Source organism: Falco biarmicus, chromosome 8 (genome assembly GCF_023638135.1).
Source record: "Falco biarmicus isolate bFalBia1 chromosome 8, bFalBia1.pri, whole genome shotgun sequence".
NCBI lineage: Eukaryota > Metazoa > Chordata > Aves > Falconiformes > Falconidae > Falco > Falco biarmicus.
Window position 1 is genome coordinate 25,984,115 of NC_079295.1, and position 16,442 is coordinate 26,000,556.

The 16,442-nt window shown below is 43.2% G+C and overlaps 1 protein-coding gene across 2 annotated transcripts in view; it reads right to left on the reverse strand.

The window, feature by feature from the left end:
* Positions 1–4,230: 4,230 nt before the first annotated feature.
* The window catches only part of LOC130153583 (unconventional myosin-X-like), a 93,655-nt gene continuing 81,443 nt past the window's right edge, over positions 4,231–16,442 (reverse strand). For both annotated transcript variants that reach the window (XM_056348609.1, XM_056348610.1), the window contains exons 34-41: positions 15,541–15,664; positions 13,314–13,611; positions 11,886–12,093; positions 10,997–11,133; positions 10,006–10,129; positions 8,119–8,568; positions 7,136–7,327; positions 4,231–6,555 (exon numbers count right to left, since the gene is read on the reverse strand). In XM_056348609.1, coding sequence (XP_056204584.1) covers positions 6,442–6,555; positions 7,136–7,327; positions 8,119–8,568; positions 10,006–10,129; positions 10,997–11,133; positions 11,886–12,093; positions 13,314–13,611; positions 15,541–15,664 — 1,647 coding nt within the window. In that variant the 3' untranslated portion in view covers positions 4,231–6,441. The remainder of the gene's footprint in view (positions 6,556–7,135; positions 7,328–8,118; positions 8,569–10,005; positions 10,130–10,996; positions 11,134–11,885; positions 12,094–13,313; positions 13,612–15,540; positions 15,665–16,442) is intronic.

The window sequence follows — 16,442 nt, forward strand, 5'->3', positions numbered from 1 at the left end:
GTTCTTACTGGCCAAATTGAACAGACTTTGCACAGTTTTAAAGTGAGAATTATGAGCAATATTAAAGAACTAAGCTTAGGAAAAACAGGGGATTAGCTACTGGAGAGAAAAATTCAATTGTCACTCTAATGGACATTTCCCATTTAGTTCTGAAGAGTTTAAGATGAGAGATGACAACACACTAGATAAAGGTAATTTTCTGTTGATAGCAAATTAACTTGCAAATGGTGCATAACATAAATGCTGTTATTCCTTGGTTTTATTCCTTTATGGTATTTTCAGATTGAAAAACTCCTGTGCACTCTGTCACAGTATCTGCTGGTAAGTAAGACTTTCAACAGATCTGAGGGGGTAGGAGAGGATACCAGATGAGGTTTTTATTGTGATTGCACAATAATGCAACACAAACCATAAGTCCTTCTGGATTTCTATTTGCTAATGCAAATGGGACTATAACTACAAACAGAACAACAGTTCTTTGTTAGCTTTGCTCCTTTTCAGCATAAATAGAATAACTCACTCCAAGGTGGCTTTTAAGAAAATGGAATTTCAGCAATACAAAGTAATTATTGCAAATTGTGCTTTCTTCATCATGCTGCCCTCTTAGGTGTGCATTTTTTGTTCAAACAAGTAAGAACAAAGTTCTTTTCCTGCATGCTGTGTCTCAGGATGCTGTGGCTAGGAAGAGTACTACTGCTGCTTTCTATAAAACTCTTCAAATGTCATGTGTTATAGTTCCTCTTTAACAGATTATATAGAGCAGATAATTATACAAAAACGTGGTGCTTGTACTTTGTAAAAGCTAGCGAGCCTTGTAGGCATATTCAAATTAAACTTACAAAGTAGTTGGTTGAAATTATTTCACAAATGCTCCTTGTTGAATGTCATCCCCATTAGCAACCAAAATACTTTCTGTTTCATTGAAGTGTCTTTACTTTCGTAAAGATGATCTGGGTAGTGTCAAATGAGAGTGTGAATTACACATGTACAGGGATAATAGGAGGGCACATTTACCCAGGGTTTGGGTGGTGAGCTACTTTGAGGAAAAAGTCTGAGTTCCTGAAATTTCCATCTTGTATTGTCCCCTGCAGCCACCATTCTGCTTTGTACCTGTTCTGTCTCATACCAGCCTTGCAGCACTGATGACTGAGCCACCAAGAGATGAGCACACCACCAAAGAGCCAGCCAGGCAGCCTTACAGCAGCGCAAGGGACTGGGAAGGGAGACCACAGAGCGCAGCTTCCTGAAGAGGCGCAGCCAGGAGCCCAAAATGCGCGGGATGAGCAGTGCCAACAGTCCCACAACACCAGCACAGGGTGCTGGGGAAGGGCCAGGACAGCCAGTGTGGGCAGCTGGAGTGTCCTGTGACACCAGGATAGGGTACCACATCCTGGCAGGGGTGGGCCTCTTCCCCTTTTCTGCAAGGGGCAAACCCACAGCAGCTGGGGGAGAGCAGCTCTCTCAACCCCAGCCCAAGGAGGCGTTTGCTGGGGGCAGGAGGCAACACTCCCCTCCCAGCTCCAGGGGACTGCCCCTCCCCTCAAGCAGGGCTTCTACCAGGCAGCCCCAGCACCTCCATACCCCACACCAGCCTCACCTTGCAGGACCAGCTCTGCTTCTGCACATGGAATCACAGGTCATCCTCCGCATGGCTGTGCTGCACGACAATGGCTTACTGAGACACAGGTATCCCAGGGGAGCCGGGGTGAGAAGGCTCCTGCTTTAAATCCTGCTGTGCCCAGGGGCACGCCCTGACAAGGCACAACCAGCAACAGCTGAGTTGCTCTCACTTAGCCTCATGTTGCAACAGGAGAAAGCAGCGAGGCAGGTAAGCTGCTCCTGTGGCCGTGTGTGCTTTGTTGGGGGACTTGCAAAAACTGTGCCTAATGCCTAACCCATTACAGAGCTGGTTCGGTTCATACTGACGGGCTGCGATATTTCATTGATGGTCATTCAGGAAGGATTTATTGGCATTTGCTTTTATGGGAAGGACACATTTGTGCTGGCACTCCTGAGCCGTCGCAGCATGCTGAGGAAGGCCTGAGGTGCTGCTGTGCTGGGGGCAGTGTCTGAGGGCTGCAGGAGGACACAGACATGTCCCTGAGTGCAGCATTAGCAGGTGACGGAGCCAGGCTCCCTGCCAGCTGGCCACATGCTTTAGACGGTGGGGTGGCCCAAGCCGTGGGGCAGCAGGACGTAGCACATGCTTGGCAAGAACCAGGAATCACCTGGCATCGTGCATTTGCTCTTGGTGGCATCCAATCCTAACCAGTGGTGCAGAGCCCAGGTCTGCTGGGAGAGGGGGTGTTCCCTGCGGGTGTGGGAGGCTGAGGACGTGCAGCTGTGCTCTGAGAGCGGCGCTGAGCAGGCAGGCAGAGCAGGTGGGTTGTACTGGCAATCGCGTTCTCGGCAGTTGCCTCGGTGTTGGCAATGGCATGGGGCCACAGCGTGTATCCAGCTGCAGCGTTAGGGATTTCTGGTGTAAAACATGGACAAGAGCTTTGCAAATCTGCAATCCATAGAGCCAGGAGCTTGTATTTTACAGTGGGGGTTGGAATTCATGTGTGAGGGATTTGCTTAACTGCCCAGGGAGGGGTGCATGTTGGTTTGAAGTCAATGCATGGAGTAATGGTACCACGTACAGCCCACACAGGGAAAAGCTGTGTGGTCGTAAGTAAGCTGTAAGTAAGGAAGGTGTAAATAAGCAGTTGAAGTTTACAGTCAAACTGGTTTAATAATTATATGTTAGATAACTAGATAGTTGTGATATGTGCTGTGATTTTGTGTATAAATCATTTTATGGTGTAGGTACCAATTATAAATTGTACCCTGTTCCAAAGCCGAACTCTAACACCTGTCGGTATAAAACTGTTTCACATAAAGTAAACATCAGAACACGCAAACTTTAATTAACTTTTAGAGAAATACTGGGGTGGAGGCTGGAAGGGACTGCACATCACGCTGACAGGGTGATACAACAGAAGTGGAAAGGGAGCGCGGGAACACGGTGAGGCGGCCATCGCCTTGGGGGCTGGTTATTCACTGCAACCAGTCAGAGATGAATTTGTGCATGTTGTCAGTTGCGCTGGACCTGCAGCAGTGCATTTGCTGTCGTGATAGAGATATGTTAAAGGAAGCAAGTGGAGACTGAAATTGAAGAGTCTCAAGCAAGTGAGACTCACTGGCTAGTTCCTGCTTTAATCCACGGTGACCAGGGCTCCTTCTGTGTTTGCCACCAGGAAAAAATTCAGCTTGGGTTAGCAGCAGCCCAGCGGGCCACGTGTAGGGGAGATGCCACGTGGTACCCTGCAGTGACCGAGCAGTGCCCAGGAGACGTGTGCAGGCCAAGCAGCCTGCGGCTGGCTTTGACAGCCTCCTCCACCCTAGCAAGCTTGTGTGCGACTTCGGGCTTCCTAGGCAGAAAGGACGCAGAGACAGCATGTCGTTGCAAGTGTACAGAACGGAATGTAACAGCTGAGGAAAGAAAAGCAACTGCTGAAGTAAGCAGAGGCAGTTTCTGGCTGAAAGACCTGGAAGGGCTATGCAAGGTGGTAAGGGTGGAGAAACTGAAACTCTGTGAACAGTTGGGGAGGAAATGACACAGACCAATCTCCAGGGGCCCAAGGCTCTCAGAGCATCTGACCAGGGGACATACGAGAGCATATTAATGGTGATGATGCATCACTGCTTGGCCTCCATACCTGTGCAGGAACCAAGGGAACTTTTGCAGGCAGCAGAGAGCCTGTGTGTTACTGACAGCACAGCTGCCCCCAGACCAGATTTATCACTTCAGTGACATGCTCTTAAGTGAACCCCATACCCAGGTCATGCGGCTGGCAGCTTATTTGAGCTAGAAGTGATTTTCTGCATAGTGACTCTGGAGGTGCCAAAGAGAAGGGATGGAGCTAATCCTGCAGATCTCCTTTGGAGATGATTCATTCCTTGTTCTGCTTTCATCATAGTAACTCTCTCAGAACCAGCCCCTTGAACCTGCACGGGACATCTCCCACTGACCAAAGGTGTGACTCAGCCCCAGAGCGAGCAGAAGCTGAAAACAAACCTTCCCAATGCAACAGCAAACTATTTTTTGTAATTCGCCACAAAGGCAAAACTTGCTTCTGAGAGAAAAGCTGTTGTCTCCTCACGCCATTGATTCACTTAAACATTCTGAGTGTTAGATCTCCGACTAAACATCTTAACATGAGCACACAGTGTCTGTGAGTCGATACAGCCTGTGCAATCCAATAATTTATTAAACTTTCATCTTGTAAAGCCAGTTACAAATTAAAAAAGACAGCAGAAGGAATTCTGTAATAGAAATGAGCAACATTACAACAAACAGTAATGGGAGTTACATTTCCAAGTGGGTTCAAGCTGCCTGCAGCAACCCAAGAGCCAGAACACAGAGCTCGTGCAGAGTTAGGACAGGGATAATCAAGGCTACTCTGATACATAAAGAGATCTAGTCAGTGTATGGACCGATACAAAGTGTTGCTTCTCAGGTTGCCTCTGCATTCCTGTTCTCGCTTGCTTGTGACCTGCTCATCTTTTTATTCTTAGCGACAAGGGGATGCTTGTAGGATCCTTCAGTAAATCTATTTAAGGCAAAACTCCAGTTGAACGTACGATGCACAGTAGTGGCTATCCTCTTAGGCTGGTTTTGTGGCAAGTGGACAGTGTTTGCACATGCTGCAGTGCAGTGGAAATGAGAGAAAAGCACGGATTATGTACAGTGTCTTTTCTTGGACTGTCAACCTCAAAACTGGTGTTCTGTGACACAGTATTAGTGACACGGCACAACTTAAAGCTGCATTGGAACAGAACCTGTTGCATACTGACTCCTAGTTTTCTTTTCTATGAAATGTCTATTTCATAGCTAACAGGCCTTAACTGCTGCTTCTTGAGAAATGGAGACATCCAATTTTAAACATGGAGCAAGGCCCACACTACATACAGCTCTTCAGTTTCATTAAGACACTGAATGGGTCTTTGCATTCTGGGATCCCAAGACTAGATAAGGGTCATAGAAAATGGCTAGCCACCAGGTTTCTGAATTGCTAATGCAACCAATTTATGATACGACTGATACTGAATATGAAACAATGAATATGAAACAATGAAATCAAGTTGAATTGAAGTCAAGAGACTGAAGATGACTGTTATCTTTCACCAAGAAGAAAAAAAAAATCTGCTTCTTCAAATCGCAAGTAGCTAGAAAAACCTCCAAGAAGCAGTAGTTTTGGCAAAACAGCATTGTTTTCAAGTTTTGCTGATGACTAGAGAGCTAGAGGTGATAGGAAGGAGATTTGGGGATTCAGTGATGGGAGCAATTCCAATTATAGAGTTTGGAGGAGGATGAAGAGTTTGGCATCTGCTTACAATAGTATCAAGGAAGTGAAATCCTTGCCTATAACAATTTATGTAGGCACCTAGTCACTCAGTAAGAAACAGTTCACTTAAAACTAAAGTTCAGGGATCCATCATCCTAAAATCCCATATAGAGAAAGAAGGAACTTAACACAGGCAGGCTGCTCACTGTAAAAAAACCCTGACCTCCATCTAAAACCTGGAGTTTATGAAGAGCAGCTCTTCTGGAAATGCAACTACATCAATCTCATCTCCTGGGCTGTATAGGGGAAAGGCAGTCATTAATTTTTAGGCAACAGGTGCTCCTTGGAATGTACCCAGAATGGCACCTGATGATCTACTTCAGTGGTGCTAGTCCCAGAGATTTTCTCCTATGTAGGAACATACAGAATTTTAACTTAAAGTGCTGTTTTTTACAGTCATGTACCTGTGTACTTCTATGGGAAGGTAAAGAATCACCTTGGGTGTTTTTATTTGTTTGTTTAATGCTCTCTCATGTAGGGTTTGACCTCTTAGTTGGACCACTTGGCCTCAATTATACAAAGGCATTTTCTTTTAAGACCAGATCAGATCATTAGTATATTCTGAAGAACCCCCGCAGTGGCTTATATTTTTAGAGTTGCTTGCAAAATAAATAAAGTACCAAATATTCTTTTAGCAGACCATGCTGCGATCCCAGATGTCTGCATGTTGGAAATTCATAAGGAAGCTTAAGTCTGTCTCCTGCAGTGCAGAAATGATTGTTGTGAATTTTTCTGCCAGTATGACAGGTAATGGTGAAAGCAGCAGAGAGGACACGCAGAAGGAGGATGCTTCTGACTTCTTTAAGGTACATTGTTCATCAAACAAGCAAGGGGAAAACAAGTTTTGCGTCATTAATATTTAACAACACTTGTTACTGTTTAATGTCTTTGGGCCGAGGTGCAAATCCTATGGTACTGTAGATGTCACTTCAGTTTTTACAGTAGTCAGTCAAGTGGAGTTCTTAAAAAACATCTTTGCTACACTTGTGCTGGCAAGTTGCAAATACCAATCATTAAACAACTGCCTCTCTCTCGTGGCAGTTCATTTGTATCACCTAGTCCAGATGCTAGCATGACTGTCCACACTGGTGGCTGATTTGACACTGCAGCGTTTCTTCACAATCATGTTGATGTATGCTTTCATGATCTTTATTATCTCGCCCACCTAGAGAGAGAACACAATAACAGAGGATAAGCACATTAAAAACCTAATGTCATTCAGGCATACCAGAGGTTATGCAGAAAAAGATTCCCTTTGTCCAAAGTCACGGCACTATAAATTTTGCAGGTAATACTAAATGTGAACGTGACTGTAAGGAAAGAAGTGCCCGTCAAGTTTGTGTTCTGCTGTAGCGACACTTAAAAGGCTTGTAGCTTAAAGAAAAGCAACTGTAATGCTACTAATTTATATTTTTTTGGAGTTTGTGAACTCCATTCATGTACTGGAAGGAAACGAAAACACCAAGTGCACTCATGAGCACCCAAAACTGGACATTCCCAATGCACTGGAAGACCATCCAACCTCCTTCACTTTCTAACCAGCATAATTTTTTTTCTGTTTATGCCTGTATTCAAGAGGAGGTGCCATGGCACTTTAGGCTTAAGCTCCCTTTGTCTTTTTCCTTGGCTGTCCAGTCCATTCAGCTGGAGTTCTTGCATATAAACTTTTCTAGTCCTTGGCTATTAGATCTTTACTGAAGTGCTAGCGAAACTGCACATATAACAAGTCTTGTGCTTTCATATACCTGGGATGTTTCGAAGAACATTTCTCTCTCATCCACTGTAATCTTGAACGTGTTAGGCTGTGGTGCTCCGAAGAAAACAATGTGTTCATACTGGAAAGTTTCTAGTGGTTTAGGATCCCCTCGCTTGTAGACAGACACATTCTCTGTGCTGACTCCAAGCCAAAGATCATTTGGAAATCCACCCTCCTTGCACTGCAGAAAAAGAAACATGAAATTTTCCATAAATGCAGTGGAGGATCAAATAATTTTTGACTCAAGGAAAAGCCCTCCATTTCTGGCTCCTATAGGACATTTCAGCTCTTCCCCCCAACAGAAAAAAATAGGATGTTGGCAGAAGGAATCTTGAAGGCAATCCTGCTGCAAAGATTTAGAGGTGACGTGGCTGTGAATCAAATACTAGTTGAGTATTTGTACTTGTAATACCTAGAAGCTCTCATCAGATTTTAAAGTGATTTATGAGGTCAATATTCTACTTACTTTGCAGATAATATAGTGAGTGCAAGCAGCTTCCCATAGTAATCCACATAGGCAGCAACAAAACCGATAAACCTGGAACTGTGGATTCCTACTCTAGCAGGCTAAGCACAGTGGCCTAAGTGACCAAGCCTGAGCAGTTTCTGCTGCAGAACAGGATTGCACTTTTTGCTGGTAAGGACAACAGAGCTTCATTTTACTTTTGCTTTCACGAGCCTCCACCTGCTTAAGCCCAAAACAATTTCCCAAATTCTATTGCTCTTCTAATGAAGTGGGAATCCATTGTCTGCCTCCATTTACTGGGATGCACCACCTTGCTTGCTCTGTGCTCTCTGCATCGCACCTCTTTGGCTATGTGGCACTACAGGCTTACCCTAAGCTTACTAAGGCAAAATGCAGCCAATTCCTGAAATTCCCTTCTGCTGCTGAGTGATATATACAGCTGTATCTGTTCTCCAGACTGATGCCTCTCCTTGGCAGCAGCTGCCATGAGTTTATGCATTGCTCACCTCAACATCAAAGAGGGTTGACCCATAACCTGGCCACTCCTTTACAATGGACATGTATTTCACCATGGCCTGATGCTGAGAGAGTCCCTGCAGCTTGGTCCATTTCTGTGCTATGCTTGCCCGAGCAGCTGAAAGCTCTTCCTTTACCCACATCTCCATCATCTGCTCCTCTTCTACCTTCTGCTTCTTTACTGAGCCTGTCTTGAAGCTACGTTTCAATGTCCCTTCAAGGAAGCTGGTCCGTCTCCTCTCCAGGGTATGACTGGTAGTGCCGCTGCTCTTTGTTGAGTGCAGTATTTTGGATTTTAGTCTGTTAACTGGGTAGATTCCATCAAGGGTCCAACTTATTTTGGAATAATCTCCATGAAGATACTGCAGCCGTAGAGCTGCTAGACGCTGCAGAGTGTCCTCTGGTGCAGGAAAATGACCATCTATGAGGCTTTCATGAGCCTACAAAGAAACAAACAGAAAGTCCCCCAAACTCATCAGAAAGCAGAAGCACACTTTATTCACGGTTGGGTCCACGCATGGATTCCTGTGGCATCTGCCAATCCCAGCAGGAAAGGCATAGTTCAGGAGATCAGAGCAGACATTATAATAAAGAAGTCAGAGTCTGCAACTGTTCAGTCTTGGAGGGGCACCTCTTTCTGCAAGCCTGAAAAGGACAGAGATCTCAGAGGGGCTCCTATCCTGTACTGAAAGGCTTATAATGAGGACTTCTTAGGTCTGGAACGATGGGAGAGATCGGAATTGAGGCAATTTGTTTTGCGCTGTACCAGCTACAGCTCCTGTGTGTTCATATTCAGCACCAGAGAGTTAGATGCAATAAACTCAAGACTCTTAAGCTCAGTCTCATTGCATACCAACACCTTCTACCTCCTCCTATTTCACCTGATGTCTCCCCCAATCTTCTTGCTTCCCTTTGTCTGTTTTCCTGTGAAATATATTTGGGTGGGGGTTGCTACATCCATCTAATATCTGAATAACATCTGCGCTCGTACTGTTACTTCTCTTCCACCACTCTTTGCTAGCGAGAGCTGTGTGGACTGAAAGCCTTGCCATTAGGGAGTTTGGTACAATTGAGTTTCCACAGGCTACCATGATGTCTTGTTCCTGACCATTTCCTAGACATTCTGTAGTTAACAATACTGCATCTTCACTTCAAGAAAGCCCTCCTAGGCCCCTTCATTGTCTGTATGATGTACATGCCATGCATTTGACTATCAGAGAGTTTCAGTCTTCATGTCGCTGACTCCCTTTAACACATGCTAATTTTCAACAGCTACAGTTTTCTGAAGCAAGATCAGTGTCCATTAGAAGTAATAGATAGGACAAATCACACAGCTGGGCACTCCAGTCAGTTTAGTTTTACATCCCTGATTGCAAGGTTATTTCATTTTCTCTTCCAGTAACAGAAGATACTAATCTCCTGTTAATCAAAAGAAATTGCCCAAATGATAGGTTTTTTTAGTTAATTCCTGTAACACCCCAAGGATGTGCTGTTCTTGTAAGCTGATATGCAGATAACTAGATTTTCCAGTTTTCTTTACATCTATGTTCTGCAAGCAGCTACTTTTCATGATCCTTCTTGAATCATTATCCAAATTTCTATATCTTTTAAAATTAAATTTTAAAAGCATTTTATTATCATTAGTCTTCTAGTTTTTTGAAGCCCTTGTTCATTTCTCTTGCTTTTGTTCTAATACTCCTGTTCCCTGGAGAACTTCACAGTATATCTGCTTGGTAGATTCCAGGCAAAAATCCAACACCCTAAATTCTTCTGTTCCAACCAGCATTCCCACTTCTAACACAAAGGTAAGCCATTTTTCTCTATACTCTTGTGTGTTTCTGCCTGGAAACGAAATCATTCTCCAAGATCAAGCTTACCTGCTCAAACATGAAGGCAAACTCTACCCCGTCCTTGGGAACATTCTCAATATCCAAGAAGCAATAAAGCTTAAAATACAGCTGCCACTGTCCTTCCTCGTCCTCTTCTTCAGAACCAGCAAGCCTGTAAGATAGGTAAGCGAAAGACAGGTGGAAAACCCCAGTAACCAGAAGCACCACAGTACTGGGATGCCCACAGTGCAACTCGCAACATGAAGATACCCCTACATTTCTGAAACATAGAGCATACAGAACTAGCTGATATACCAGGACAACTTCAGTACAGCAGACTTTTCTGGTAACTTCCATTTTTTCCTCTGAGTCACACGAAATTTTGTCTCAGAAGGGTCCAAAGTTCTTATTAGATATACTTGATCAGAAAATTAGATCAATGGTCCTAGATAAATGCAAGAGTTGGAGTTAGGACTCAAAGTATTCCCCATTTTCAAGATACTTATTCCATGTAATCTATGAAAAGCATCAGTCTTGCCACCATTTGGAACAATTTTATTTTTGTCTTTACAATAGATACAAAATAGACAATGGCATTGCCAGCCTCTGTCATAATTTATTGCTTTCTTTGTATATCTGGCCACAAAACCAGAGTCCACGGTAAGATATCAGGGCTGCATTTCTAGGCCCAGATCCTTGCTCTCTCTTCTGATACAGCTATTATGATGTAAATTGACAAGATCATTATCAGATTTAAGCAAATCTTCCCTGAGCATTGCTAGTAAACCATTGCTCTTTGATAAAGGCGCTACTAATTTTGACAAGCCTGATAAAGAATGTTTCTTCATCACCGAAATAGATGTGAACATGGTTTTCCACACAGTGAGAAAGAGCACTTGAACCTTACCAAAGGGAAGTTCACACCAGAGAATGGTTGAATCACTTCAGCTGCTTTGGATGAAACTACCTGAGTGTACTATCACTTAACCCAGCGTTACATCCAACTAGGAGTTAAAGGTTTTACAAAACATTCTCCTACCTCTCAAACTTGGCCAAGATATCAGCCACAATAACCCGACTCTCAACAGCACGGTCCACCTGCTGGTTGTGTTCAAAGAGCGCAAACATATTACGGCTGTCCTCCATTGCTAAACCTCGGATCAGCTTTTCAACCACCTGCAAAATCACAGAGTAAGCACTGCACATACTTTCACAACAAACCAGTACCTCTTCAAGACACTCATAATTCCATAGACTTCCATCGCATCTCTCCCTTAGTTATCTTGTTTTCAAATTAGAAGAATTTTAACCCTAAAAGATCATTCCCTGCAAGGAAGCCATTGCTTGATTTGATCATTCTCACTGTTATTCTCTGAATCTTTTCAATCTCCACTACCCTTTTGAAGAAAGGAGAATTCGAACTCTGCACAAGAAACAGACTGGATTTAGATATCATGACAGTATTCCTGGTTCCTCTAGTATGCAATTCCACTTTTACTACTATTTTTATCTCTGTTTAGTGCTAGTGTTTTCACAGAGATGCCTACTATAACCTGAATCTTGCTTCTGACCTGCTAACGATTAAGTTACTGGTAGGATACCCCTTCCAGAAAGATTACTGGGATTTCAGCTTGTCCAGAAAACTGTGTTTAGCAGGTCTTCGGAATTACTACCTTTCCAATGGGCAGAACACCAACAGTGTTTAGATTTTGTAGCACAGTTGTTAATTGATATTCTACAACCCAGGTGTAAGCCTTGCATAATTCTGAACCTGCAGAATAAGCTAAGCTTTCCCTACTGACTTTGCAGATACAGCGACAAAAATAAAGAGAAATTGGAGATGGATAGGAAAAAGGAGTCCCTTCAACAGATCCTGTACCCAGACACAGAGATGTGCTTACATCTGGTTAATGCTACTAACGCATTACCTCCCCAGCGCTTGTGTGGGAATTGATGGTTATTTTACAGGAGCCACCACCATGGCAGTACACAGTTGTAGTCATTTCTTCACGGGTGAGAAGAGCCTGTATTTCCTCCTGAGAGGGCACAAACTCCCTTGTCTTTGTTCTCTTCAGGGAATCACTTATGAATTGTGCATACCTGTCTATTTCTGAGCCTGGGAAGAGGTCTTTTACCCTAATTGTAAAGACAAACAAAAAAAAAACATTACACAGAGAACCAGAAAGTGCACGCGTTACCGCATAACTTGGACTACTGCATGTAAAGTGTTCAGTAGAGATAGTGATGTCAAGAGCACCACAGCAAGAAGGAGCCCACTTATTTCCTACATCATACAACCTGCTTTTACTAGCCACTCCAAAGTCACTTCAGTGGCATTTCTCAGCAACATATGACAAACTTCCAGGAGTTTAGTACCAGCTGCAGATAGTAGAGTGACTATCTACTGGAGATAGACAGATAGGACTGACCATCTCAATTTACAAAACTGAGATTAAAAATAATGAAATTTAATGTAAAGCTTTTTTCATTTATTCTTACTTGGTTTTTTAATTTGTTGGCTGTGCTTGGGCCACTTTAATAGTATTTTTCTGACTCAAGAGGACAGAAAGTAAATGCTTTATGTAGTTCTCTTCTCTCCAAGGCCAGCAGTTCTAAATATAACATTATCTGCAATTCCAGTGATAAAAACATGAAATGGCAACATGGAGCATTCCTCAGCACGTCTTCTAACCAGGCCCTGGATATAGCTGTTTGGTATATTGGAACAAATTTCACCTCGCTTTTTCCTAGCCTGGAAGGAATCAAATAGGTTTCATCGATCTTTCTCATCATTAATGAATGAAGTGAGGCTACATGGCTGCAGCTCAGCCCCAGTGCAGACTGCTTTGGAAAGCTGCATTAGATACTGAAGATGAATTTGGAAGAAATATAAATTATTTAGTTCATGATAACTGGAGGTTAAAGCGGATTAGAAATACAAGTTCTAAGTATTACGTGCTTAGTTAAGCAAACAAATATTGAAAAATTATAAATTGGATCTACAGTGTATCTACTACTCTACAGTATACATTTTGCCTGTGGCAGCTGCAAAGTAGTACATATTTCAATGTATATGAAAGTACAGTCCTCACCTTTCCTGCAGGTTAACAATATTTATATGCACATTAGTAAAGTAATTAACAGAGTCTCATGGTGTTCTGTTTGGGTAGCCTTACTTGCCACATCCTTTCAGGAAAACAGATGGGTAGCAAGGGGGGAGTTTGAATACAGCAGAACTGCGCACAACGGTGGGAGGCTGCAACACCACAGGAAGATGTTCACATGGGGGAGGGCGAGACTAAGAACTACAACAGGCAGCGGAAGACAAGCAGTGTGGACGGGAAGAGGACGTTTACCTTCTCAGGTGGAACCTGAGGTAGCGCAGGATCCCTCTACTGGGCAGAAAAGTGCAGCTCATACATGCCATCAGCTGCCAGTGGTGCAGGTTCCCAGTGCTGTTGGGATGTGGCATGTGATTAGTTTGTTTGATGAGCTGACAGTACACTTCATCACGAAGGGGCTTTAAATCATGGCAGGTCTGCAGAATGCCTTGGATAATGGGTATGGGGTCAGACACCGTCTCAATTTCCTGAAGGGAGTTAAAGATCTTCACTGCTTCATCCTGTAGGCTGCTGTAACCCTTCTCCTGTTGCACTGGGGAATGATCACAAAGGTGACAAAAGAAGTGAGCATCTCCCTCATTTTCTACTGGCCCAACAACACTACAAGCAACCGTACTAGTCTGTCACACAACAGCAGCGACCTCAGCATTAGCTCATCTCCTGAACTTAAATTTATACTCAAAAGTCATTAATGCTTCCCGTTTACATGTGCAAATGCAGTTTTAACTAGTACTTGCTAACATCTAACTTGTCACCACTGCAAATCTGTTTTTGGATACACCGTGCAGAAAAACAGAGTAATATCTTTAAGGGAAACTAGCATTGAAATCTAGTTTGGGCATCAGTGTCTGCAGATGAGGTACCAAGAGACAGCTTTTGGTACCTCATCTGCAGACACAGGTGAAGGGATGGCAGAAAGTCATCTCTGTGTAAAATGTCTCTTCACCTGGAAGCACCTATAAAGCAGAGGGTCACTAATGCAGTTAAGGCTTTAGGTGCCTGAATGCAGACATCAAAGCCTGGCTTGTGTACTTCCAAAATTTTGCACTGTGTCTGTATTAGCTTTGACCTCTGAGCCAACACAGAATATTGGCACGTTGTTGTGCCACAGATGCAGCTTTTACCTGTTGTTTACTTTTAAAAGACCTACACCAAAACTGGTTAACTTTTTTAAGAACCTAAATGTCTGCTTTGAATTGCTCAGAAGTATGCAATACTACCATACTGCTGCAGGCTTGCATGCTCCCTTGCACATCTCTGGAGCTGTAGGTTCTTCTGAATCTCCTGTACAGCCACTGCTTCCCCGCTGGCCATGCACTAATTGTAGAATACAAAGACACAGCCCTGTAGCAGTAAGTTCCACAGTTTAAGTACTTGCTTTGTAATTTTTCTGTATTTCAGAACGTATTTTTTCTGCATTTTTAATCTGCCACTTGATTTGATCCTTGTATCATGAGAGACAGTAAGCAGTTGCTCCCCTTTCACCTTCTTCATGACAGACCTTCTAGACCTAAAAACTTCTTTGTGAGGCTGAAGAGTCCTGCTCTATTTAGTCTCTGAATTGTAGGCAAGTCTTTGTATGCCTTTGATCATCTTTGAGTAGGCTTCTGCTTCTCCTGTATCGTTGTTAAGATGTGGAAGGCCAAATTGCATCCTGTATTCAAGATGCAGGTGCACGATACATCAATGCAGCTGCACAAAGACTTTCTTCTTTCCTTTTCTAAGCTTTCAAAACCTTGCATTAACCATTTTGTTTCTGTGTTCAGCACAAGAGTTCTCATTTTCATAAAGCTATGTAAATTTGTGTTCCCTTTCCTAAGCAGAACTAGATCACTACCTATGTGGTAGACTGTTTTTCCCATGTACATTGATTTGCATAGCCAGACTGAAATTAATTTCTGAAAAGACTTTGTGGCCCAGTCACTCTGTGTTAGAGATTCTTCTATAGGTCTTCAGCAGCAGCTTTCAGTTTTAGTATGCCAAACAGTCTGGAATCGTCAGCAAATCACTTTGGTTTTCTGGTGGCCTATCAGACAGTCTAGGTCTTTTATGTTCCTGAAGCATTTGAAGAAAGGGTTCATTTAGCCTGGTTTTACAGCAGCTTCTCTATGAATACTATCCCACTGCCAGTTGCATGAGGTAATCCTGTTGTAGATTTCCACTGGAGCCATTCGCAACCCAGCTGCAGCTACAGGATGGCGGGCTGCATCCCCCAGATGGATGATAAACTATCTGCCCTCATTTACTTTAAGATTCAGTGTTCCTAAGATATGGGGCAGTGGACACAGAATACATTCCAGGCAGAGAAAGGGACTGCTCCCTCTCAGAACCCTGTGGGCTACGCTGCCCCAAATGGATTTCACCTGCACAGAGAGAGCTTACAGACCACTCTTGTGGTGCTCAGGCTCCACACTGATCCTCAAAACATGAGCGGACTCTGTCACATGGGTAAAATACTTACAGTTGACACTAACATCTCCATACGGTAGTGGGAGCAATGGGGAGTGCAAGGGGTGCTGGGTATATCGCAAGATTGGGTTCCTCCTATATGTCTGTTCCACTACTTCAAAATTTGTGCTGTTTTCCTGAAGAAAAAAAAAAAGAAAGAAAAAAAATATTAACCTTAGATGGGGATAATCCTTCACAGGATGTCCTTACACATTTAGGTTCAAGATCAATCACCTTTATCTAAGTTTCTGGAGGTCTGTAGAGGGACTAAGTGACCAAAGCATAATTCACATATAAAAATTATTCTGCACATTATTTCTGAAAATTAAACATAATGCTGGGTCATACCAAAGGTCACTAAGCACAGGATCTTGACTTCAAATGTGGCTTGTGACTGATATCTAATGCAGGCATGCAACAGGCACTTACGGCATGATTCCTCTCTGGTATATCCTTCAAGCTTTCAACAGTAAATGGTTAATAGACTTTCTGACCACAGATCCACCATGTTTCATATGTAGTAATGAGTCTGTTCTCCCTGCATTTACCTGGTTGTACTACATGTGTTTACAGAACGGATAACCAGGTACAAAGAGGACTTCAGGGTACAGCAAGGTCATGTGGCTGGTAGGAATGGAAATTTTTTATATTTGTGCCCTGAAGATGCTTAGGAAAGGAAAGGATGAAGCGGGGATTTGCAAATACTTGATGGTGTAATCCTGCATGCAATTTGTAATTGCACACAACTGTAGCCTAGACTTATGGAGATCAGTTAACATGTGAATGCAAAATAAAATTCACATAGGATTTGATTATTTAGTTGCATAATCATTTAGGTTTCTTTTCCTTTTTTTTTTTTCTCTTTATTTTCCCCTCTAAGACAGCAACCCTGTTTCTTGCCACATTCTCAGCAAT